At 48.0% G+C, this 26,776-nt stretch overlaps 1 protein-coding gene across 1 annotated transcript; it reads left to right on the top strand.

The window, feature by feature from the left end:
* The first annotated feature begins 10,070 nt into the window (after positions 1–10,070).
* On the top strand, positions 10,071–12,430 carry LOC147096300 (zinc finger protein RFP-like). Its single transcript, XM_085973805.1, has 5 exons — positions 10,071–10,332; positions 10,417–10,478; positions 10,570–10,665; positions 12,151–12,173; positions 12,271–12,430. The coding sequence occupies exons 1-5, from the start codon at positions 10,071–10,073 to the stop codon at positions 12,428–12,430; spliced, it is 603 nt and encodes a 200-aa protein (XP_085829931.1).
* The last annotated feature ends 14,346 nt before the right edge of the window (positions 12,431–26,776 follow it).

The following is a 26,776-nucleotide window of genomic DNA, read 5'->3' as shown; positions in this document are numbered from 1 at the left end:
TGGTGGTCCTGCTTGTGGCAATACCCTAGTTAGCAGGTACTGACGGAGTTCGTCGCTCATAAACGATGAGCCCCGGTCGCTATGGATATAGCTGGGGAAACCGAACAGGGTGAAGAGGTCGTTCAGACATTTAATGACCGTGGCACTGGTCATGTCCGGGCAGGGGATGGCGAACGGGAAACGGGAGTACTCATCAATAATATTGAGGAAGTACACATTGCGGTCGGAGGAGGGGAGAGGCCTTTAAAATCAACGCTCAGGCGCTCGAAGGGGCGAGTGGCTTTTATCAGGTGGGCCCTGTCTGGTCTATAAAAGTGCGGTTTGCACTCAGCGCAGACTTGGCAGTTCCTGGTCATGGTGCTGACCTCCTCAATAGAGTAAGGCAGGTTGCGGGCCTTGATGAAGTGGAAGAACCTGGTGACCCCCGGGTGGCAGAGGTCATTGTGGAGGGCCCGCAGTCTATCGATTGCGCGCTGGCGCAGGTGCCACACGATAGCGCATCCGGGGGTTCATTGAGCTTCCCGGGCCGGTACAAGATCTCGTAATTGTAGGTGGAAAGTTCGATTCTCCACCTCAAGATCTTGTCATTTTTGATTTTGCCCCTCTGCTTGTTGTTAAACATGAAAGCAACTGAACGTTGGTCACATTGTCCAGATATGGGAAAGTGGCCTGCAACGCATTTTGATCTACCATCCGGTCCATCTCCCTTTGGAAGACGGAGACCCCGTTGGTGACGCCAAAGGGAACCCTAAGGAAGTGATAGAGGCGGCCGTTTGCCTCAAAGGCAGTATACTGGCGGTCCTCAGGGCGGATAGGGAGCTGGTGGTACGCTGATTTCAGGTCAATGGTCGAGAAGACGCGGTACTGCGCGATCTGGTTGACCATATCAGCTATGCGGGGGAGTGGGTAGGCGTCCAGCAGGGTGTAGCGATTTATTGTCTGGCTGTAGTCGATGACCAGGCGCTGCTTCTCGCCGGTCTTAACGACCACAACCTGGGCTCGCCAGGGCTGGTGCTGCCCTCAATAATCCCTTCCTTCAGGAGCCGCTCCACTTCGGTTTTAATGAAAACCCTGTCCCCGGCACTGTATCGCCTGCTCTTTGTGGCGATGGGCTTACAGTCGGGGGTGAGGTTAGCAAACAGTGGCGGGGGGGGTGACTCTGAGTGTGGAGAGGTTGCACCTGGTGCGCGGCGGGCAATTTGGAAGCTGCTGGCTGCGGACTGTGAGTGGGGGTAGGGGTCCACCGTACGCCATCGTAACGCTTTTAAGGTGGCACTGAAAATCTAACCCCAGCAGGACGGCAGCGCAGAGGTCGGGCAGGACCAGAAGTTTAAAATGATCGTACACGGTCCCGTCTACTACGAGTGTCACTACGCAGTAGCCGCCGATGTCCGCGATCGACTGGACTCGGAGGCCATAGAAATCCGCTGGTGCGCAGGCAGGACTGGGAGAGAGCAACGCCGCACCGTGTCGGGGTGGATGAAGCTCTCCGTGCTCCAGAGTCAAAAAGGCAGATTGTATCGTGGCCATTTACCCAAATGTCCATTGTGGAACTGGCCAGCTGGTGCGGTCTCGCTTGGTCCAGTGTAACGGATGCCAGCGTAGGGGGTCGGTGTGTCGCTGCGGGTATCAGATGAGGCGGTGTTGGGGGCCTGCTGCGTTCCGGCTGTCGCCCAAGATGGCGGCGTCCATGATCCCCATGTGGCTGGAGGCGTCCAAAATGGCTGCTGTACCGGTGGTTCGCACATGGCCGGGGAGGCCCAAGATGGCGGCCCGCATGGCCCACACACGGCGCTGCTGGGGTTCGGGGTGGCTTTGGCCCTGCAGACGTTAGCGTAGTGTCCCTTCTTCCCGCAGCCCAAGCAGATCGCGTTTTTTCGCCGGGCAGCGCGCTCTGGGGTGTTTTGCCTGGCCCCAGAAGTAGCATTTCTGGCCTTGGGGCACTGCTGTCTGGCCTTGGGACACTGCTGCGGTAGTTGGGCTGTTGCTGGGGTGTGGCTGGGGTGGCACGGCGCTATGAGGCGGTCCTACCGTGTCCCCAGGCTGTCGTTCCCCGCGGCGTCCACGGTGCAGAGGAGTAGGCATCCATGCCCCGGTAGCTGCATCCAATGATAGTGCGAGTTTCAGAGGCCTTGTTGAGGTCGAGGTCACTCTGCTCCAACAGTCACTGTCGGGTGTAATTGGATCTGTGGCCCGCTACAAAAGCGTCCCAGATAAGTTCCTCTGTGTACACGGCGGCCTTTACATCCTTACAACCACAGGCCCGGCCAAGCACAGACAGTGCCTGAAGGTATTCCACGGTCGATTCCCCAGGTTGTTGTTTACGACTCCCCAGAAGGTGCCTGGCGTACACTTCGTTCACTGGGGCGCGTGTACTGGTCCTTGAGGAGCTTGATAGCGTCCGCGTACGAGGTCGCGTCTTGGATGACCGAGTACACTCGGTGGTTCACTTTGGAGGTCAGGACATCCAGTTTGTCCTCGTCCGATTTGATTGCTGCGGAGGCGGTCAGGAATTTTTCGAAACACTTAAGCCAGTGAGTAAACTTGGTGGCTGAGTCCGCCTCCCGATGATCTAAGTCCAGGCATGCTGGTGTGAGGATCTTCTCCATTATAAAAATTTTGTTAATAAATTGATGCGCTATCAATTACTCATAAAAGACTGAGAGTTAAGAGAGTAACTAAAGGCTTTTATTAACAAAAGAATGAAGGTCTGCCTCGAGTGGTCGACCGGTCCAGAAATACAAAGGGGCTGGGGAGCAGTCACCTTTATACTAGGACTTGTGGGAGGAGTCAGCCGAGGCATGTCCAGGCATGTACACAGTGGAATACAAACAGTGGTTTACCACAGGGGGGACCGGGGTAAGGAGGAGGAGGGGGGGGGTACCGGGGTAAGGAGGAGGAGGGGGGGGGACCGGGGTAAGGAGGAGGAGGGGGGGACGGGGGTAAGGAGGAGGAGGGGGGGGACCGGGGTAAGGAGGAGGAGGGGGGGGACCGGGGTAAGGAGGAGGGGGGGACCGGGGTAAGGGAGGAGGGGTGGGACCGGGGTAAGGAGGAGGGGTGGGACCGGGGTAAGGAGGAGGAGGAGGGGGGGGGGACCGGGGTAAGGAGGAGGGGGGGACCGGGGTAAGAGAGGAGGAGGAGGAGGGGGGACGGAGGGGGGACGGGGTAAGGAGGGGAGGTAGGAGGGGGGGGACCGGGGTAAGGAGGAGGAGGAGGAGGGGGGGTACCGGGGTGAGGAGGAGGAGGGGGGTACCGGGGTAAGGAGGAGGAGGAGGAGGAGGGGGGGGGACCGGGGGTAAGGAGGAGGAGGAGGGGGGAGGACGGGGTAAGGAGGAGGAGGAGGTGGTGGGGGGGACCGGGGTAAGGAGGAGGAGGAGGTGGTGGGGGGGACCGGGGTAAGAGGAGGAGGAGGTGGTGGGGGGGTACCGGGGTAAGGAGGAGGAGGAGGTGGTGGGGGGGACCGGGGTAAGGAGGAGGGGGAGGGGGGGACCGGGGTAAGGAGGGGGGGGGGACCGGGTAAGGAGGGGGGGACCGGGGTAAGGAGGGAGGGAGGGGGGGACCGGGGTAAGGAGGAGGGAGGGGGGGGACCGGGGTAAGGAGGGAGGGAGGGCGGGACCGGATAAGGAGGGAGGGGGGGACGGGACCGGGGTAAGGAGGGAGGGGGGGCGGGACCGAGGTAAGGAGGGAGGGGGGGCGGGACCGGGGTAAGGAGGGAGGAGGGGGGGACCGGGGTAAGGAGGGAGGGAGGGGTGGGACCGGGGTAAGGAGGGAGGAGGGGGGTGCCGGGGTAAGGAGGAGGGGGTGGGATCGGGGTAAGGAGGAGGAGGAGGGGGTGGGACCGGGGTAAGGAGGAGGGAGGGGGTGTGGGACCGGGGTAAGGAGGGAGGGGGGGTGGGACCGGGGTAAGGGGGCGGGACCGGGGTAAGGAGGGAGGGGGGGTGGGACCGGGTAAGGAGGAGCAGAGACGGAGAAACTGGGAGAATGGAATAGAGTCCTTACAGGAGGCGGGGTGGGAGGAAGTGTAGTCCAGGTAGCTGTGGGAGTCAGTGGGCTTGTAGTGAATATTGGTCGATAACCTATCCCCAGAGATGGAGACGGAGAAGTCGAAGAAGGGAAGAGTCACCTTCAGACGATGCCACCTTCCACACCAGTGCTTCAGACATGTCTTCCTTTTTCCGCAACCGAGGATTCCCCTCTACCGTGGTTGACATTGCCTTCGACCGTGTCCGTTCTATTTCCCGCACTTCTGCCCTCACCCCTGCCCCTCCCCCTCCCCCTCCCTCCCGGAACCACGATAGGGTTCCCTTTGTCCTCACCTTTCACCCCACCAGCCTCCACATTCGACCGGCCTTTCCGCTACCTCCAAAGTGATCCCACCACCAAACGTATTTTCCCCGCCCCTCCCTTTCAGCATTCCGTAGGGACCGCTCCCTCCGAGACACTCTAGTCCACTCCTCTATCACCCAAACAGCCCTTCCCCTTCGCCTGGCACCTTCCTGTGCAAGCGGAGATGTAACACCTGCCCCTATACCTCCCCCCCTTCCCACTGTCCAGGGCCCCAAACACCCCTTCCAGGTGAAAACAGCGATTTACTTGTACTTCTCGCTATCTAGTATACTGTATTCGCTGCTCACGATGCAGTCTCCTCTACATTGGGGAGACCAAACGCAGATTGGGTGACCGCTTTGCGGAACACCTCCGTTCAGTCCGTAAGGGTGACCCCGAGCTTCCGGTCGCCTGTCATTTTAATTCACCGCTCCATTTCCACTCGGACCTCACCGTCCTTGGCCTCTTGTATTGTTCCACGGAAGCTCAACGTAAACTCGAGGAACAGCACCTCATCTTCCGATTAGGCACTTTGCAGCATTCCGGACTCAATATCGAGTTCAACAATTTCAGATCATAACCTCGGCCCCTATTACATTTTTTACCTGTAATTTTTCCACTCTTTTCCTCCCCCCCCCCCCCCCCCCCCCCGCTTTCCTTTTGTTCCTCTCTGACACCTGGCATCTATCTCTTGCCCTGCCAGAACACTTCAAACCTAATCTCAGCCTATTACCATCTCGCCTAGCTTCGAATACCTTTTTTTGTCTCTTTTACATCTTTTGTTTCTGTTACTTCTTTTGTCCGATCGCAGCCCTGCCTTCGATCTATTTTCTTTTCTTTCCAGTTTTGAAGAAGGGTTCGACCCGAAACGTCAACTCAAATTTCTCTCCACGGATGTTGCCTGACCTGCTGAGTTTTTCCAGCATTTTCTGTTATTTCGGATTTCCAACATCTGCAGTATTTTGCTATTTTACTTACCTGTACTTACCTTAACAGCCTTTCTTCCTGTAGCCGTCAGGAGCCCATCACTCACCCCGGCACTGAAAGCTGACCGGCTGCGATCTGTGAAAAGTGACAGCCTTCAGCTTTGAGTGCCGGTAACTGAGTCTGAGCAGAAGGACTCATGTTGGAACTCAGACTGTCAGTGTTTGACAGCTTCAAACAGCTGTGAAACACCGATATTTCATCTGTCAAAAACTCTTGACAGATGAAATTGCAGGCTGTGATGTCACCTGTTGCTGGGTGGCCCTTAATTGGCCTGCTGGGCCCGCTGGGCGGGTTCAACAAGGTCAATCAAGGGGAAATCGCGCGGATTGGCCGGACGTCGAAGTAGGCGGGTCAAAAACCCGAAAGGGGGAGTCCCGCCTTCTTTCCGACAGGTTCGGCAAAATCTCCCCGGATGAGCCAATTGGCCTCCTGTGCTGCCCGAGTCTTTAATTCTATATGATCCTGATTTGCACTTTGAATGAGCCGATCACCTGATTCGGGATTGCAATAGTCCCAGCGATCAGTCTGGGGAAATGTTGCCGTGGCCACAGCACCGAGGTGGTACATCACTGCCCAGCATTTTGGGGGGCAAAACCACCTTGTTTCTGCCAGTGGGAGGCCTGAAAACTTTCCCCCAAAGAGTCATCAACATGTGGAGTGAAGTTCCAGAGAGAGCAATGGAGACAAAAACCCTGGAATCATTCAAGAAACTATTCAACACTACAATGGCGGGAAGTTAAGATCTCTCGATGGATCAAGTTGGTCAGAATGGCCTTCCTCATCTGTAATTATCTTGGTCTCTTGGTTCTTCTGTATGCTTCCAAGTGTCAATGGGACTAACTTCATATCAATGTCCATAACTACACAGAAATGTAACTTTCCAGGTTAATTTTGTTTCTGTCATTGTCACAGCGAGAATATTGAGGCGTTGGTACTCTTGCAATCACTTTGATATGATTGGTCTTGCTACAACTAGCCTGACAATCTATTAAGCTCAGAACACTCAGTGTGAGTGGAGAGCTGTCTGTATTAGATTAGAAGGCAGCTTATCAGAACAGGAAGCAATGCATGCTCTTTGCAGAAGTTTTATGTAACTCAATAATTTACTGACGTGATTACTATCCCATTTTATTCTGCCAACTATCTCAAATTAATCATCAGTGGCCATGACTATAAGACTTGCATTTCTATAACGCCTTTCACGACCTCAGGAAGTGCATCACAGCCCTAGATCACTTGGTAGGTCACGGAAACAACTGTCCGGTGCTGGTCAGTTCTGCAATTTGACCAGAGGAAACCCATTAATTGGGACTGTGCTTGTAAACACTCACTGTGAAATTGCAGTGAATAGCAATGACGTTAGTGATAGACTAGTAACCAGCGCTTGGACTCCCTGCTTTAGAGATTTTGACTGACAAGACTGTTGTTTTCTTTTCATTTGCTTTATTTGAATTGTTAGATTAATGGAAGTAATAAAGATGGCGAGACTGCTCTAAAGTCATGTGATCGCTGGTTGAATGCATTTTCATGAAGAACAGAAAAATCCAGGAAGGAATTCTGGGTGAAATTGGTCTTGGGCGGTAATGCAACATTTCCAGAAAATTGGGCTGGTGTAAAACTGCCGATTCACCATCGCCTGTTTTATGTTCCCGCCCAAAGACCCATTTTACGCCCGTCCAGTCTGGTTTCCTGGGAGTAATCTGAACTTGAGGTGAAATTCCCAGGAGTCCCTTTCACCAATAGTTCGAAATAGAAGCAGAAAATGCAAACAAAATGCAGAGATATTCGGTATTAAAAAATGCGAGCATTCTACAAAAATGGTGCAGTGATGTATGTAAATATAATCAATATTATATTCTATAATAGACAGGTTAGCATTTCGGGTCCACACCCCGGAGCGGAACTGGGAGCTGAACGATCAGCAAGGACCTCTGTAGGGCTGGGGGAAAGGAGGGGGGAGAAGAAACAAATGGTAGGAGGAATAAGGAGGCCTCAGACTCCTGGGGAATAAGAATCTAAATGGGTTCGAGGAGCAAAGGGATCTCGGGCTGCAGATTCACAAATCATTAAATGTAGCAACGCAAGTTAACAAGGCCATAAAATGCAAACACCGGGGTTCATGTCTAGAGGAATAGAATTGAAAAGTAGAGAAGTTGTGTTAAACTTGTATAGAAGCTTGGTTAGACCACACTTGCTGTGTACTGAGCACAGTTCTGGTCTCCATATTACAAAAAGGATGCAGAGGCCCTGGAGAAATTGCCAAAAAGATTGACCCAGATGATAGCAGATCTGAGAGGTTATACCATCAGGAGAGATTAAACAGGCTGGAGCTCTTTTCTCTAGGAAAGTGAAGACTGAGAGGCGACCTGATAGAGATTGTGGTGAGGACGCTGTGATGGTCAGTAACAGAGGGGAGGTAATGTGTGGGACTATTATTGATGGGGAATTGGGGTTGTGTTCACTGGTACCTCAGTCGGATGATTCTATCACAGGGAGCCCGGGAAGAAAGGAGCTGTCTGGGTTGCCTCTTCCCTTCCGCTTCCTCCTCTTCTGCTTCCTCCTACATCTCTTCCTCCTCCTCAGCTGGTCGCTGTATGTCTGGTGGAAAGGGCTGTGCCCTCATGATGCCGAGATTGTGGAGCATGCAGAAGACCATGGCGAATCTTGAGACCCGCTCTGGTGAGTACCGCAGGGCTCCTCCAGAGCGGTCCTGACAGCGGAAGCGTTGATGAAGGACACCAATGGTCTGCTCTATCAGATTCCGTGGGGCAGCATGGCTCTCATTATATACACGCTGCCCACGTGTAGCGTAGCAGAGTCAAGAGCCGGGTGATCAGTGGTGGCCCTTGTTGCCCAGTAGCCACCCTCTGGTTTGTCCGTGGCTCAAAGGCTGATGGTACAGCAGACTGCCGCAGAATGAAGGCAACATGGCTGCTGCCAGGATACCGAGCATTGCCTTGCATGATGCGCTGAGTATGGTCGCACACCAGCTGGATATTGAGGGAATGGTTGCGGTAAATCTCTGAATTGAGATGCGCTGCCCGCAGAGTGACGTGTGTGTCAGTCACTGGCACCCTGCACCATGGAGCCTGTTATCCTGGGGAAGCTGCATGCTCGCTCCGCCTGCTTCTCTCTGGAAAGACAGAATGAAATGTAACTGCCCAGCTGCGGAAACCAGCTGTGCATTCCCAGGTAGCTCCTAGGGTCGGGGAATTGATTCGGAGGGAGAGGGCCAGTGATCAGGAGAGGGTCGCTTGGACACAGCACAGGAAGGAACATGTGGTGCAGTGGAACATACGCTGATAACAGAACCAGTCTGAGTTTCCTGCCAGTGATTTCAATAGTAATATATTTTGGGTTCCGCTTCTGCCCTCCTCCTTTTTCCCTCTACCGATTCCCAGACTCAGTTAAAATTCCCGTTAGTCTCTCAGTCTGATGATGGGCGCACCCCGAAACATCACAGACTGTCTTTTCTCTTTGTAAATGCGATTCTATTTCATTCAGATGTGAACAGCACTTGCAGGGACTCGAGTGATCTGTGACTGGGAACCGGGTCTGGATCCACCCACAGAACCATGACACCAGCAGATTGAATCAGCAAGTACTGAAACTGATCCAGACAGCTCCTTGACATTTATGGCACTTTGTGTTTCAGGGTGAGCGGCTGCAATCATTAACACAATTCAGTTTATGGATCCATATCTCACACCATCTGTCACCAGAGTGAGTTTGGTCTGGATCAAAGTGCCCTGGAATCTCGATCCTTGTGCACCAGTCGCTGAAGGTAAGCATGCAGGTGCAGCAGGCGGTTAAGAAGGCAAATGGTATGTTGGCCTTCATAGCGAGAGGGTTTGAGTACAGGAACAAGGATGTCTTGCTACAGTTGTACAGGGCCTTGGTGAGACCACATCTTGAGTATTGTGTGCAGTTTTGGTCGCCTTATCTGAAGAAGGATGTTCTTGCCATGGAAGGAGTTCAGCGAAGATTCACCAGGCTGATACCTGGGATGGCAGGAATGACATATGAGGAGAGATTGGGTCGATTGGGCTTGTACTCGCTGGAGTTTAGAAGAATGCGGGGGGATCTCATTGAAACTTATAAAATTCTGACAGGACTGGACAGACTAGATGTAGGGAGGATGTTCCCGATGGTCGGAGAATCCAGAACCAGGGGTCACAGTCTAAGGATAAGGGGTAGGCCTTTTAGGAAAGAAATGAGGAATTTATTCACCCAGAGAGTGGTGACAGAAGGCAGTAGAGGCCAATTCATTAAATATATTCAAGAAGGAGTTGGATATATTACTTAAGGCTAAAAGGATCAAGGGGTATGGCGAGAAAGCAGGTTCCGGGTACTGAACTTGGATGATCAGCCATGATCGCATTGAATGGCGGAGCAGGCTCGAGGGGCCGAATGGCCTACTCCTGCTCCTATCTTCTATGTATGTTTCTATCCCCGCCCATCTCCGGCTCCTCCCTCCTCGCTCCCTCCCCCCACTGCCAACGCCTCACGGACCTGCAATCTCCAGGCCAAGGTTCAATTATTCCCCTCCGCCCTCTAACACTGTTTGTCCTTTATACTGCTCTAGGTTTTATCTCCCTGAGTAAAAGTCGATTGGACAGAGACTAGTTTATATTAATAATAATTCCCTGAGTATTGCCGTGAATTTCATCGGGGAAGTCGCTGAACTGAGGCTGTTCGGCAGCGCAGTAAACACGGAAACTGAAAGCGGTTTGAATCAGGAAGTGCTGAGTGTGAACATGGCTTCCAGACAGGAGGCCGAGAGTTTGACCGAGGAGGCAATTCGTCCCATTTGTCTGGATTTCTTCACCGATCCGGTAACACTGGGGTGTGGGCACAACTTCTGCCGCTCCTGTATCACATGTTGGGAAAAGGAGGAGACAAATTCTTGCCCGGAATGTAGAGAGGAGTTTCCGGAAATAAACCTCAAGGTTAATTGGGCCTTAGCGAATCTGGCCGAGAAAGCTCGAAAATTAAAGCTGAATCCGAAAGGGAAGGAAAGTAAACTTCACTGTGAGGAACATCAGGAAGAACTGAAGCTGTTTTGTGAAACTGACAAGAAATTGATCTGTTACACTTGTAGAGATGCGCGGGAACACAGAGAGCACCGCTTCATGCCCATTAAAGAAGCTGTTGGAATCTACAAGGTAAAAGGGAGCAGATTTGATCACCTGATTATTTTATCACATTTTCATGGTCTAACACTTTTATTCTGTGATTTTTCTCTCCCAATCCCAGGATCAGGTGAAATCTTCCTTAGATTCTCTCACAGAGAAGAAATCGGCGGTTCTAGACACGGAGCGGCGGCAGAAACAGAAGATTTCCGAAATTAGGGTAAATCGTCCTGGGCTGATTTTCGAAGTTTGATTCGTTTTTTTTTGGTTTTAATGCGGAAAACGTGTTATTTTTCACATTTCATTTGGTAGGAACAGTCGAGCAGTCTGCAGACCCGCATCACATCCGAGTTCGCTAAAATGCACCAGATTCTCAGTGAGAAAGAGCAGCGTTTAATCAGAGATCTCAGGAAACAAGAGGGGAAGATTCTAGAAACAATGGAGAAAAACCTTCGACAGATTCAAGTGAATTTAAATTCTATTCGGGAGAAACTCCCAAAGTTGCAGAAACAGATGGAGCAAAAAGACGAGCTGACATTTCTGAAGGTGAGGATTATATTTCAGTTTAGTTCAGTGAAAGTTCACAGTCACAAGTTGACGGGCGAGAATTTTGACATAAATGCAGCATTTTCCCAATAATTCGTCACTGATTTAAACCGATCGATTGTTTTCTCCATTCCTGGGCGGATCTGCTATTTTCACCGAACTAATCGGCCTCCCACAATATCTACAGGATCCCGGGAATACCTGCAACCTCCCCGGGAATGAGTTGCCGTGATCTTGATGTTTAGTCTGTAATTATTTCTGTGGTGCCCAAGTTTAATAATCTCCTGAAACTCACATTCCAATCCAGTTCCAGTCCCGTGTTGTGAGTGTGTGGGTGTGTCTGGTAGGGTGGGTGTGAGAGGCACTGTGTCTGTGAGTGACACTGGTGTTGATTTCTAGTATCTGATACTCTAATGAGATATTTCAACTATATCCTGTTTCTATCAGAAGCATTTAATAATTTTTCGTGTAATTTCTGATGGCCTGTTTTCAAATATGCCGCTCATCGAATTACACAGAATTTTACAGCACAGAGACCGGCCATTCGGCCCATCAGATCAATGTCAGTGTTTATGCTCCACACGAGCCTCCTCCCACCTTACTTCATCTCACCCTATCAATATATCCTTCTGTTCCTTTCTCCCTCATGTACTGATCTCGCTCCCTTTTAAATACATCGGTGCTATTCTCCTCAACTTGTGGTAGCGAGTTCCACATTCTAAACACTCTCTGAGTAAAGAGATTTCTCCTCAATTCTCCTTTGGATTCATTACTGACTCTCTTATATTTATGACCCCTTGCTTTAGACTCCCCACAAGTGGAAACATCTTCTCTACATCTGCCCCATCGAATCCTTTCATAATGTTAAAGACCTCGCTCAGGTCACCTCTCAGTCTTCCCTTTTCTAGAGAATAATCTTTCCTGTTCACTCTTTCCTGTTAGTTGTACCCTCGCAGTTCTGGTATCATTCTTGTAAATCTCTTTTATACATTCTCCTGTGCTTCGATATCCTTTTTGTAATATCCTCTTTCTACCTGTGTGTGGGCAGCAGTGAGAATTGGGAATTATCAGCAGCTTGTAACAATCTGGGTGTAATTTCTGCTGTCCCGATATAGACGCTCAGTCTCTGTCAACTCAGATTGTGTTTTATTTATTTCAGGAAGAAACTCGTCAGAAGATGAGGTAGGACATGCTCTTTACTGAAACTCTGCACTGTTTGGTAAAATAGCTCAGAAAAGTGTTTATGGTCAATTTATAACCAATTGTTTGATATTTGCAGGATTAGTGAGGACGATAATATACTGACATTAGTAGATACCGCCCTGTCTATCGAAAAATTCAACGGCCCTTTACTATACACAGTGTGCAGAGAAATGTTGGATGTCATGAACCCAGGTAAAACTCATATCAGTTCCTTTGGCCTGATTTATATCTTATAATTTGATTCGTTATACATAAAAATATCATAGAAAGTATCTTTTAGTACTAAATAGTTGCAAATGAACACGGTTAAAAGCAGGCCTGGATGTAGTTAGTGTTATTCACGCACCAAATCCATCTTCTAAAAAGCATCGCCTTCAACTGGTCAGTTGAAAATGTCAGCTCCCCGAACATGACCAACACAGGGACCCTCAGATGAACCACAGCCTCCAGAACCCATCGATACTTTGCACACTTCAGCAACAGGAAACACCGCCCTTCCCAGCTGAACCTTTCCTCCTCTACAATACTCATCTCCTGATCCATCTCCATCTTGTGTGTCAAACTCATGTCCGTGACCAAGGTCAGGACAGCAAGCCTGGGAGCGAGGCTTTCTCTGCCTGTTGAGGGAGGAGTGGCGAGGGGCATGGAGTTAGCTGGTGCTCACTGTGGACCTGGGGAGCAAGCACTGGATTGCTGAAAGTGTCACCAAGGCTTATTCTCTCAATTGCCTTGAATCATTCCACTCGCCCTAGACAATTATTATGGCTTATACATCCAGGGATAGTTTCAGGGTAGAGGTATGACAATGGTGCATCACATTGAATAACCGCTGGTGTTTTGCCTCCACGTGCGGCCCCCTATGAAGCCTATTTGTTTGCATGAACCAGGCCGGAGATATCTGGAGATTATGATATTGGCCAATATTTTCTTGTCCGCATTGAGGAGGGATTTAATTTTCTACGATGAGCAATGGTGGTGACCTTTCTCTTCATATGTATTAACATGATTGTGACTAAGTTAAGTGTGTCTGTGTCCTTGTCTCCAGCACATAGTGCAGGGTTTCAGTAGCGGGAGAGTAAGCTCCGCGATTAGGACCTTGTAAAACTCGGTGGGGGAGCTATTAGTTGGTGTGGGACCAGGTCACTACTTTTCCCAGATTGCTCCGGCTGCTTGTCCTAGTGCCCTGTGTCCACTGGACGCTTGTCCCGTTGGGAGTGAAGATCACAGTTTAGGTCTCCACTCATGGTTACTGTGCTGTCCATACGTGGGGCGAGTGTGAGGATTGCTGATGTGGGGAATGTGGGGACACCTCATTCAGAACACAGAACTGAAGCTTCACTTTGGGTTCTCCTGTTATTCGAGATTCTTTAGGATGAAGTGGCCTCCTTCTCCAGGAATGCGTGTCTCAGAGTAATGGGAAGGTTCCTGTTGATTAGTGTGACTATCCTCTGCTCTTGGGTCAGTAGAAGGCGGCCAGCATTGGTCCCACCCACTCACTCACAAACTCGGTGTGTTCTAAGGGTGGTGAGGAGGATCTCCTGTAGAAATGGTGCTTCCACCTGTTCTTTTATGTCAGTCAGTTGTGTTTTGTCTGATTATGTGCTGGAGTCTGTTGAGATTCGTGGATATAATTTGATTGATGGACTGTATTCAGGGTGATGTCGGTTTGCTGTCTCCAGGGTGTCTTTTCCACTTGGGGGTGTCTCTGAATCTGGGGCCGGCCCGGTTGTACCAGTTTTGTTTGAGTTGCTGTCCAGGCTGCTGTTCAGACTGATCGAGTTGTGGGCCACAGCTGCTTCATCCTCTTTTTTTCCTCTACTTTTTCCCTTGAATTATTTATTCACTGTCCTTCCTTACCTTTTCCCCTGTGGCAGCTCGTTTCCTCACTCCATCTGCGGGATGTGTTCTTCATCCAGTTAGGTGTTTGTCCCCTAATACGCTAAATATACATTGGCTGTTTACAGAATAATCTGTATTAAGACCCCTTTAAACGAGCTTGAAAACTAGGAAATAATGAGTGAAAAGTATTAAACTGTTCAATCATATTAAACCACCCAATACATACAGTGACTGAGATTACTGGTACAGACAGATCATACAGTGAACATGAGATTACTGGTAGACAGATCATACAGTGACCGTGAGATTACTGCTACAGACAGCATATACAGTGACCGTGAGATTACTGGTACAGACAGATCAAACAGTGACCGTGAGATTACAGGTACAGACAGATCTTACAGTGACGGAGAGATTTCTGGTACAGACAGATCATAGTGACCGTGAGATTACTAGTACAACAGATCATACAGTGACTGAGATTACTGGTAAAGACAGATCATATATTGACCATGAGATTACTAGTACAACAGATCATACAGTGAATGAGATTACTGTTACAAACATATCATACAGTGACCATGAGATTACTGCTATAGACAGATCATACAGTGACCGTGAGATTACTGTTACAGACAGATCATACAGTGACTGTGAGATTACTGGTACAGACAGATCATACAGTGACACTGAGATTACTGGTACAGACAGATCAAACAGTGACCGTGAGATTTCTGGTACAGACAGATCACACAGTGAATGAGATTACTGTTACAGACAGATCATATAGTAACCATGAGATTACTGGTAGAGACAGATCATACAGTGACCGTATGATTCCTGGTACAGACAGATCATATAGTGACCATGAGATTACAGATACAGACAGATCATACAGTGACCGTGAGATTACTGATACAGACAGATCATATAGTGACCGTGCGATTACTGGTACAGACAGATCATATATTGACCGTATGATTCCTGGTACATGCAGATCACAGATTCTAGAATGGTGCCCGCGATTGGAAAGTTGCAAATGTATCCCCACTATTAAAGATAGTTGGGAGAGAGAAACCTGGGAGTTACAGATGATTTAGCCTGACGTCAGTGAGTAAAAATGCTGGAATCTATTATAAACGATGCGGTAACAGGGCACTTAGAACATAATAATAGGATTGGGCAAAGTCAACACGGATTTATTGAAGGGAAATCGTGTTTGACAAATCTGTTAGTGTTTTTTGATGATGTAACTAGCAGAATAGATAAGGGGGAACTAGCGGATGTGGTGTATTTGGAATTAAAAAGGCATTCGATAAGGTGCCTTAACCAAAATGAGGGCTCGAGGGATTGGGGCTAATATAGTAGCATGGATTGAGGATTGGTTTACTGGACAGAAATCAGAGAGTAGAAATAAATGGTTCATTTTCGTGTTGGCAATCTGTAACTAGTCAGGTACCGCAAGGATCAGTGCTTGGGCCTCAGCTGTTCACAATCTACATCAATGATTTGGATGAGAGGACCAAATGCAATATATCCAGGTTTGCTGATGATACAGAGCTGGGTGGGAATGTAAGTTGTGAGGAGGATGCAAGGAGGCTTTAAGTGGATATAGACAAGCTAAGTGAGTGGGCAGGAACATGGCAAATGAAATATAATGTGGACAAATGTGAAGTTATTCACTTTGGTAGGAAAATAGCAAAGCAGCTTATTTTATAAATGGTGAGGGATTGTGAAATGTTGGTGCTCATTGGGACCTGGGTGTCCTTGTACACGAATCACAGAAAGTTAACATGCAAGTACAGCACGCAATTAGGAAAGCAAATGGTATGTTGGCCTTTATCACAAGAGTATTGGAGTATAAGAGTAAAGATGTCTCACTGCAATTGTATAGGGCTCTAGTAAGACCACATCTGGAGTATTGTGAACAGTTCTGTTCTCCTTACCTAAGGAAAGATGTACTTGCCATAGAGGGAGTGCAATAAAGGTTCACCAGACTGGTTCCTGGGAATGGGGGGATTGTCCTATGAGGAGAGGTTGAGTAGACTGGGCCTATATTCTCTAGAGTTTAGAAGAATGAGAAGTGATCTCATTGAAACATACACAATTCTTACAGGCTTGACAGGGTAGATGCAGGGAGGATATTTCCCCTGGCTGGGGAGTCTAGAACCAGGGGTCACAGTCTCAGAATAAGGGGTCGAACATATGGAACTGAGATGAGGAGAAATTTCTTCACTCAGAGGGTGGTGAAATTTTGAATTCTCTACCCCAGAGAAATCTAGAGTCTCAGTCGGTGAGTATATTCAAGACAGAGATCGATAGATTTTTGAATATTAGGAGAATCAAGGGATATGGGGAAAGTGCAGGAAAGTGGAGAAGAGGCAGCAGATCAGCCATCATCATATTGAATGGCGGAGCAGGCTCGACTGGCCAATTGGCCGACTCCTGCTCCTATTTCGTATGTTCTTATGTTCTTAAGTTCTTATTATCATACAGTTACCGTAAGATTACTGGTACAGACAGATCATACAGTGACCGTGAGATTACTGGTACAGACAGATCATACAGTGACCGAGAGATTACTGGTACAGACAGATCACACAGTGACCGTGAGATTACTGGTACAGACAGATCATACAGTGACCGTGAGATTACTGGTACAGACAGATCATACAGTGACCGTGAGATTACTGGTACAGACAGATCACACAGTGACCGTGAGATTACTGGTACAGACAGATCATACAGTGACACTGAGATTACTGGTACAGACAGATCATACAGTGACCGTGAGATTACTGGTACAGACAGATCATACAGTGACACTGAGATTACTGGTACAGACAGATCATACAGTGACCGTGAGATTACTGGTACAGACAGATCATACAGTGACCGTGAGATTACTGGTACAGACAGATCATAGTGACCGTAAGATTACTGGTACAGACAGATCACACAGTGACCGTGAGATTACTGGTACAGACAGATCACACAGTGACTGTGAGATTATTGGTACAGACAGATCATACAGTGACCGTGAGATTACTGGTACAGACAGATCATACAGTGACTGTGAGATTACTGGTACAGACAGATCATACAGTGACCGTGAGATTACTGGTACAGACAGATCACACAGTGACCGTGAGATTACTGGTACAGACAGATCATACAGTGACACTGAGATTACTGGTACAGACAGATCATACAGTGACCGTGAGATTACTGGTACAGACAGATCATACAGTGACACTGAGATTACTGGTACAGACAGATCATACAGTGACCGTGAGATTACTGGTACAGACAGATCATACAGTGACCGTGAGATTACTGGTACAGACAGATCATAGTGACCGTAAGATTACTGGTACAGACAGATCACACAGTGACCGTGAGATTACTGGTACAGACAGATCACACAGTGACCGTGAGATTATTGGTACAGACAGATCATACAGTGACCGTGAGATTACTGGTACAGACAGATCATACAGAGACCGTGAGATTACTGGTACAGACAGATCATACAGTGACCGTGAGATTACTGGTACAGACAGATCATACAGTGACCGTGAGATTACTGGTACAGACAGATCACACAGTGACCGTGAGATTACTGGTACAGACAGATCACACAGTGACCGTGAGATTACTGGTACAGAGAGATCACACAGTGACCGTGAGTTTACAGGTACAGACAGATCATACAGTGACCGTGAGATTACTGGTACAGACAGATCACACAGTGACATAAGATTCCTGATACAGACAGATCATACATTGACCGTGAGATTACTGGTACAGACAGATCATACAACTTTAAGTTTCTTTTATTCGCCTTTTGATCTGCCGTCTCAGCAGCTTTTCCTGTCTTCCCAATTCCCTGTTTATTTCCTTCCTTTGCAGAGTTCCCAGATACCTGGTTTCTAGCTGCTGGCATTCTTTTTCCCTCTATTATTTTCTGCATTTCCAAATGTTCCCCTTCTCTTATTCTCTGTGCGGCTAAATGTTTTCCTTCTCTTACTTCACTCTGCTGCGCACAGAAATGGGCTGCACAGCCTGCCCAGTGCTCCCCTTTGTCTAATTCGACCTTTCCCAGAGTCCCTTGGCTCTGGACCCTCTCTATCACCTTCTGATATGACTCTGCTTCTTGACTCGTCAGAAACGATACTAAATCGGTTAAACATAATTTTCTCAATTCTTTATCTGTGACATGCTCAACTTCTGTCTAGCCCGTCAATTGTAATAACTTGTTGCTATTAATACTGGTGGGTCGCAGTGTCCTAACCCCTCGAAGGTTTTCCTTCCTTAACTGACCAGGTCGCGCTAACCACGCCAGTCCTAGGATCTTGCCTGCACCGAATAGTTTATAAAAGAATCAGCTGTGAATCAACCTCCTGACTAAGCTCGCCAATTTATAAGATTCCAGAGATGCCAGGGCAGGCGATGTATTACTGCTCCAACATGTGGGAGCTGGTGGACACCATTTTGGTTGCTCGAGGAACTTCGGCTCCGTATTGATGAGCTGGAGTCCGAGCTTCAAACACTGAGACACATCAGGGAGGGGGCGAGTTACCTGGATGCTGTGTTCCAGGAGGCAGTCACACCCCTTAGATTAATTAATTCAAATTTGGTCCGTGGTCAGTGACAGGTGGGTGTGGCTACGAGCGAGGCAGGTATGGGGAACCAGGAGTTAGTGGTGGATGAGACTCAGCCCTTGCTCTTGTCAAATAGTTACGAGTTATTACTCTCTGTGTGGGTGAGAGCAGGGACTGGAGTGAGGATGAGCAAACTGACCACAGCACCATGGTACAGGGAGCCATTCAAGTGGGGGGGGAGCAAAAAGAAATGTGCTAGTGGTAGGGGACTGTACATTAAGGGGGATAAACACTGTTCTCTGCAGACAAGAGCATGAGTCCCGAAGGCTGTGTTGCCTGCCCGCTACCATGGTAAAGGACATCTCCTCTGGGCTGGAGAGGAACTTAGAGTAGGAGGGGACAGATCCAATTGTCGTGGTCCATGTAGGTACCAATGACATAGGTAGGACAAAGAAAGAGGTTCTGTTGAGGGAGTATGAGCAGCTAGGGGCTAAATTAAAAGCAGAACCACAACGGTAATAATCTCTGGATTACTACCTGAGCCATGTGCAAATTGGCATAGGGTAAATAGGATCAGAGAGATGAACGAGTGGCTCGAACATTGGTGTGAGAGAAATGGGTTTCGATTCTTGGGGCACTGGCACCAGTACTGGGATAAGTGGGAGCTGTTCCGTCGGGACGGGCTTCATTCGAACCAGGCTGGGGCCAGTGTCCTGGCGAATCGAATAACTAGGGCTGTAGATAGGGCTTTAAACTAAATAGTGCGGGGGGGGAGGGATACTCTGAGCGGAAATTTTAAAAGCCAAAGAAAAATGAGAAGGCAAAAGTGCAGGGTAGCGATAGGGGTAATGATAATCAGAGCGTGACAGGAAGGGACAGAGCGTATACACATAAGAGTGCATCAGAAAGTGGGGTCAGAGTAGGAAAAATGGTAAAAAGACAATATTAAATGCTCTATATCTGAACGCACGCAGCATTCGTAACAAGATAAATGAGTTGACAGCACAAATAGAAATAAATGGGTATGATCTGAGAGCCATTACAGAGACGTGGTTGCAAGGTGTCCAAGGCTGGGAACTGAATATTCAGGGGTATTTGCCATTTCGTAAGGATAGGCAGAAAGGAAAAGGAGGTGGTGTAGCTCTGTTAATAAGGGATAAGATCAGTGCAGTAATGAGAAATGATATTGATTAGAAGATCAAGACGTAGAATCAGTTTGGGTGGAGATAAGAAATAGTAAGGGTAAGAAATCATTGGTGGCAGTGGTCTACAGGCCCTGAAACAGTAGCCACTCTGTAGGACACAGTATAAGTCAAGAAATAATAGAGGCTTGTAAGAAAGGTACGGCTATTCATGGGAGATATTAATCTTCATATTGATTGGACAAAGCAAACTAACAAAGGTAGACTTGAAGAAGAGTTCTTAGAGTGTATACGGGATGGTTTCTTGGAACAATATGTTGTGGAACTAAACAGGGAGAAGACTATTTTATATCTGGTAATGTGTAACGAGGCTGGATTAATTAATGATCTCGTAGTGAAGGATCCTCTTGGGAAGAGTGATGATAGCATCATAGAATTTCAAATTCAATTTGACGGTGAGAAATCTAGGTCTCAAACTAGTGTCCTCAACTTAAATAAAGGTAATTACAAAGGTATGAAAGCAGACTTGGTTAAAGTGCACTGGGAAAATATATTACAGGGTAAGACTGTAGAAAAGCAGCAGTGGCAAACATTTAAGGATATATTTCATAACTCTCAGCAAAGATATATTCCAGCAAGAAAGAAAGACTCTAAGAGAAGGATGAACCATCCATGGTGAACTAAGGAAGTAAAGGATGGTATCAAATTGAAAAAAAAAGCATGCAATGTTGCAAAGAATAGTGAAAGGCCAGAGGTTAGGGAAATTTAAAAAATGAGCAAAGGACGACTAAAAAGATGATAAAGAGAGAGAAGATAGCTTATGAGAGTAAGCTAGCAAGAAATATAAAAACAGACAGTAAGAGCGTCTACAGGTATATAAAAGGAAGAGAGGAGCTAAAGTAAATGTTGGTCCCCTAGAGGATGAGTCTGGGGAATTAATAATGGGAAACAGGGAAATGGCAGAGACTTTGAACAAATATTTTGTATCGGTCTTCACGGTAGAAGACACTGCAAGCATCCCAATATTGGATAATCAAGGGGCTATTTGGGTGGGCGGGGGCTTAAAACAATCACTATCTCTATAGAGAAAGTACTAGGCAAACTAACGGGACTAAAGGTAGACAAGTCCCCGGGACCCAATAGCCTGCATCCTAGAGTCTTAAAAGAGGTGGCTGCAGAGATAGTGGATGCATTTTTTGTAATCTACCAAAATTCCCTGGATTCTGGAGAGGTCCCAGTGGACTGAAAAACTGCAAATGTAACGCCCCTATTTAAGAAAGGAGGGAAACAGAAAACAGGCCACTATCGACCAGTTAGCCTAACATCTGTCATTGGGAATATGCTGGAGTCCATCATTAAGGAAGTGGTAACAGGACATTTAGAAAATCATAACATAGTCAAGCAGAGTCAGTATGGTTTTATGAAAGGGAAATCATGTTTGACAAATTTTCTGGAGATCTTTGAGGATGTAACGAGCAGGGTTGATAAAGGGGAACAAGTAGATCTCGTGTATTTGGATTTCCAGAAGGTGCCACATAAAAGGTTATTACATAAGATGAGAGCTCACAGGGTTGGGGGTTATATATTAACATGGATAGAGGATTGGCTAACTAACAGAAAACAGACAGTCGGCATAAATGGGTCATTTTAAGGTTGACAAACTGTAACTAGTGGGGTGCCGCAGGGATCAGTGCTGGGGCCTCAACTATTTACAATCTGTATTAATGACTTGGATGACGGGACCGAGTGTAATGGAGCCAAATTTGCTGATGATACAAAGATAGGTGGGAAAGCAAATTGTGTGGAGGACGCAAAGAATCTCCAAAGGAATATAGATAGGCTAAGTGAGTGGGCAGAAATCTGGCAGATGGAGTATAATGTGGGAAAATGCGAGGTAATCCACTTTGGTAGGAAAAATAAAAACACATTATTATTTAAATGGGGAGAGATTACAAAATGCTGAGGTACAGAGGGATCTGGGGTCCTTGTACATGAATCACAAAAAGTTAGCATGCAGATACAGCAAGTAATTAGAAAGGCAAATGGAGTGTTGGCCTTTATTGCAAAGGGAATGGTGTATAAAAGTAGGGAAGTCCTGTTACAGCTGTACAGGGCATTGGTGAGACCACACCTGGAGTACTGCGTACAGTTTTGGTCTCCTTATTTAAGGAAGGATATACTTGCATTAGAGGCAGTTCAGAGAAGGTTCACTAGGTTGATTCCTGAGTTGAAGGGGTTGTCTTATGAGGAAAGGTTGAGCAGGTTGGGCCGATACTCATTGGGGTTTAGAAGAATGGGAGGGGATCTTATCGAAACATATAAGACTCTGAAGGGGCTTGACAGGGTAGATGCAGAAAGGATGTTTCCCCTCGTGGGGGAATCAAGAACTAGGGGGGCATAATTTCAGAATAAGGAGTCCCCGATTTAAAACTGAGATGAGAAGGAATTTCTTCTCTCAGAGGGCCGTGAATCTTTGGAATTCTCTTCCCCAGAGAGCTGTGGAGGCTGGGTCATTGAATATATTTAAGGTGGAGATAGACAGATTGTTGAACGAGAAGGGAGTCAAGGGTTACAGGGAGCGAGCAGGGAAGTGGAGTTGTGGTCAAGATCAAATCAGCCATGATCTTATTGAATGGTGGAGCAGGCTCGAGGGGCCAAATGACCTCCTCCTGCTCCTATATCTTATGTTCTTATGTTATGTTCAGAGGGACCCTGGTTCCAAATGATTCGAGGTTGACCCGTATTGGGGACAGTGATTTAACTTTATTCAGCACAAGCAAGACTTCATTCACTACAGTATTCAAGCAGCAGTTACAGTGTATAATTGAGACTTATATTACCACTCATACTCTGGGTACAAGCCGCAACTGTGAGTAAGCTGCACCCTGTGTCTCTTGTCTCTCATCTCTTCTCGTCTCCCGGGGGTCTCCTTGTTTCTTCCTGAAATCTTCTACTGTGTCCCTGGAATCTCCTACTCCTGGAATCTCCTACTCCTGGAATCTCCTACTCCTGGAATCTCCTACTCCTGGAATCTCCTACTCCTGGAATCTCCTGCTCCTGGAATCTCCTGCTCCTGGAATCTCCTGCTCCTGGAATCTCCTGCTCCTGGAATCTCCTACTTCAGGAATCTCCTACTCCTGGAATCTCCCGCTCCTGGAACCTTCTACAATTTGAGGCTGTTAAGAACTCCTTCTTATACCCTTACTCTCATTCAAAACCTATGGGGTCCTCCTGAACCAATGACTGACTGACACCCAAACCCAAAATCCAATCATAAAGATGCCACGTTGGTATCACCCTGGCTTACTCAGGCTTTTGGTCTGATGACACTCTTACATCATGTGTTTTTGACCATCAAGACTCATTTTAAAACGTGTTTATGGGATGTGGGCGTCGCTGGCAAGGCCAGCATTTATTGCCCATCCCTAATTGCCCTTGAGTAGGTGGTGGTGAGCCGCCTGTTGAACCTCCGCAGTCCGTGAGGTGAAGGTACTCCCACAGTGCTGTTCGGTAGGAAGTTCCAGGATTTTGACCCAGTGACGATGAAGAAACGGCAATATACTTCCAAGTCAGGATGGTGTGTGACATGGGTGGTAACTTAGAGGTGGTGGTGTTCACATGCGCCTGCTGCCCTTGTCCTTCTAGGTGGCAGAGGTCTCGAGTTTGCGAGGTTCTGCCGAATAAGCCTTGGTGATTTGCTGCAGTGCATCTTGCAGATGGCACACACTGCAGCCACGGTACGCCGGTGGTTGAGGGAGTGAATGTTTAAGGTGGTGGATGGGGTGCCAATCAAGCGGGCTGCTTTGTCCTGGAATGTGTCGAGCTACTTGAGTGTTGTTGGAGCTGCACTCATCCAGGCAAATGGAGAGTATTCCATCACACACCTGACTTGTGCTTTGTAGATGCTGGAAAGGCTTTGGGGAGTCAGGAGGTGAGACATGGGTGGTAACTTGGAGGTATTGGAGATTGCGGTAATTGGCCGGGTTGGATTTGTCCTGCTTTTTGTGGACAAGACATACCGCGGCAGTTTTCCGCATTGTCGGATAGATGCCAGTGTTGTAGCTGTACTGGAACAGCTTGCCTAGAAGCGCGGTTAGTTCTGGAGCACAAGTGTTCAGCACGACAGACGGGATGTTGACAGGGCCCATAGCCTTCGCTGTATTTTTAAAAATTCATTTTATTGGGTTGTGGGCGTCGCTGGCAAGGCCAGCATTTATTGTCCATCCCTAATTGCCGTTGAGAAGGTGGTGGTGAGCCTCCTTCTTGAACCGCTGCAGTCCTTGGTTGGGGGACTGAATGTTTAAAGTGTTAGAGGGGGTGCCAATCAAGCAGGCTGCTTTGTCCTGTATGGTGTCGAGATTCTTGAGTGTTATTTGCGCTGCAGTCATCCAGGCAAGTGGAGAGTATTCCATCACACTCCTTACTTGTGCCTTGTAGATGGTAGAAAGGCTTTGGGGAGTCAGGAGGTGAGACACTCGCCGCAGAATACCTAGCCTCTGACCTGCTCTTGTTGCCACAGTATTTATGTGGCTGGTCCAGTTAAGTTTATGGTCAATGGTGACCCCCAGGATGTTGATGGTGGGGGATTCGGCGATGGTAATGCCATTGAATGTCAAGGGGCGGTGGTTAGACTCTCGCTTGTTGGAGATAGTCATTGCCTGGCACTTCTGTGGCACGAATGTTACCTGCCACTTATCAGCCCAAGCCTGAACGTCGTCCAGGTCTTGTTGCATGCGGGCATGGACTGCTTCACTATCTGAGGAGTTGTGAATGGCACTGAACACTGTGCAGTCATCAGGGAACATCCCCATTTCTGACCTTATCCAGTGCACACAGCCGTTTCTTGCTACCACATGGAGTGAATTGGCTGAAGACGGGCTTCTGTGATGGTGGGGACCTCAGGAAAAGGCCGATATGGATCATCCACTCGGCACTTCTGGCTGAAGATGGTTACAAATGCTTCAGCCTTGTCTTTTGCACTCACGTACTGGGCTCCACCATCCTTGAAGATAGAAACATAGAAACATAGAAGATAGGAGCAGGAGTCGGCCATTTGGCCCCTCGAGCCTGTTCCACCATTTAATGAGATCATGGCTGATCATCCAAATTCAGTACCCTGTCCCTGCTTTCTCCCCATATCCCTTGATCCCTTTAGCCTTAAGAAATATATCGAACTCCTTCTTGAATATATTTAATGAATTGGCCTCCACTGCCTTCTGTGGGAGAGAATTCCACAGGTTCACCACCAAGATGGGGATGTTCATGGAGCCTCCTTCTCCCGTTAGTTGTTCAATGGTCCACCACCATTCACGACTAGATGCGGCAGAACTGCAGAGCATTGATCTGATCCGTTGATTGTGGGTTCGCTTAGCCCTGTCTATAGCATGCTGCTTCTGCTTTTTAACATACATGTAGTCCCGTGTTGCAGCTTCCCCAGGTTGGCACCTCATTTTTCGGTACACCTAATGTTGCTCTTGGCATGCTCTTCTACACTCCTCAGTGAGCCAGGGTTGGTCCCCTGGTTTGATGGTAATGGTAGACTGAGGGATATGTCGGGCCATGAGGTTACTGATTGTGGTGGAATACAATTCTGCTGCTGCTGATGGCCCACAGCACCTCATGGATGCCCAGTTTGGAGCTGCTTGATCTGTTCTGAATCTCTCCCATTTAGCACGGTGGTAGTGCCACACAACACGATGGAGGGTGTCATCTGTGTGAAGACCGGACTTCATCTCCACAATGACTGTGCAGTGGTCACTGCTGCCAATGCTGTCATGGACAGATGCATCTTCGACAGGTAGTTTGGTGAGGACGAGGTCAAGTAGGTTTTTCCCTCATGTTGGTTCTCACCCCCTGTCACAGGCCCAGACTGGCAGTTATGTCCTTAAGGACTTGGCCAGCTCGGTCAGTAGAGGAGCTACCGAGGCACTCTTGGTGATGGACATTGAAGTCCTCCACCCAGAGTACATTCTGTGCCCTTGCTACTCTCAGTGCTTCTTCCAAGTGGTGTTCAACATGGAGGAGAACTGATTCATCAGCTGAGGGAGGGCGGTAGGTGTTAATCAGCAGGAGGTTTCCTTCACCTTGCTTTACCTAAAGCCATGAGACTTCATGGGGTCCGGAGTCAATATTGAGGACTCCCAGGGTCAATCCTTCCCGACTGTATACCACTGTACCGCCACTCCTGGTGGGTCTGTCCTGCCGGTGGGACAGGAAATGTCCAGGGATGGTGATGGAGGAGTTTGGGACAGTGGCTGAAAGGTATGATTCTGTGAGTATGAGTCTGTCAGGCTGTTGCTTGACTTGTCTGTGGAACAGCTCTCCCAATATTGGCACAAGTCCCCAGATGTTCGTGAGGAGGACTTTGCAGGGTCGACTGGGCTGGGTGTGCCATTGTCATGTCCGTAGCCGGTACCGATGTCAATGCTGGGTGGTCCAAGCAGTTTTATCTGGGGTATTTATGGCAATATTAAAGGAATATGTCTCCACAGGTTGAGATATGGCCCTTGCTGTTAGCCTTTGTTTTTATAATTCTCTGCGGATGTTCTAACATATCAAAACAAGTATTCAAAAAAACAACGAACATGTAATTCATAACAATCTTACAGTCCCTGCCTCGTATCTCAGTCTCTGGAATTCCATTAATTCTCTCAGCTTTTCTCACAGACTGACTGTCGCTTTGCTAACAAGGCTTGTTAAAGTCTGCACCTTTAATATTTGGTCAAGCAGGCCCAAGGCCTCTTTCTTCCATTTTAAAATCTAACTGGGTCTACCCAAGGCATATTACACTGGTTTATAAACATGATTATTCAAGAATCGGCGAGCATTGACTAACAGTTACATAATACCAACCTAAACCTACAACTAATAATGTTTATTTCATTTCGTCCATGTTAGCTAGTGGGAATCTGAAATGGGGATTTCTCAGGATTCTTACACTGGGACAGACAGATACTCACTGGAGGACTTATCAGGAACAGTTGTAAGCGTGTAGCTC

The sequence above is a fragment of the Somniosus microcephalus genome, unplaced genomic scaffold, assembly GCF_052327205.1.
Source record: "Somniosus microcephalus isolate GS21.2 unplaced genomic scaffold, FLI_Smic_1.0 unresolved_chr1, whole genome shotgun sequence".
In the NCBI taxonomy this organism is placed as follows: domain Eukaryota; kingdom Metazoa; phylum Chordata; class Chondrichthyes; order Squaliformes; family Somniosidae; genus Somniosus; species Somniosus microcephalus.
Note: the sequence above shows the minus strand (reverse complement) of the source record. Positions and strands in the feature narration are given on the sequence as shown.

What these genes read in the sequence shown, in the direction of transcription:
- LOC147096300 (XM_085973805.1), top strand. Translation starts at nt 10,071, where the DNA reads ATGGCTTCCAGACAGGAGGCCGAGAGTTTGACCGAGGAGGCAATTCGT. An exon ending in AAGCTGTTGGAATCTACAAG is followed by an intron (nt 10,479 to 10,569) that starts GTAAAAGGGAGC and finishes TCCCAATCCCAG; the next exon opens with GATCAGGTGAAATCTTCCTT. An exon ending in AGAAGATTTCCGAAATTAGG is followed by an intron (nt 10,666 to 12,150) that starts GTAAATCGTCCT and finishes TATTTATTTCAG; the next exon opens with GAAGAAACTCGTCAGAAGAT.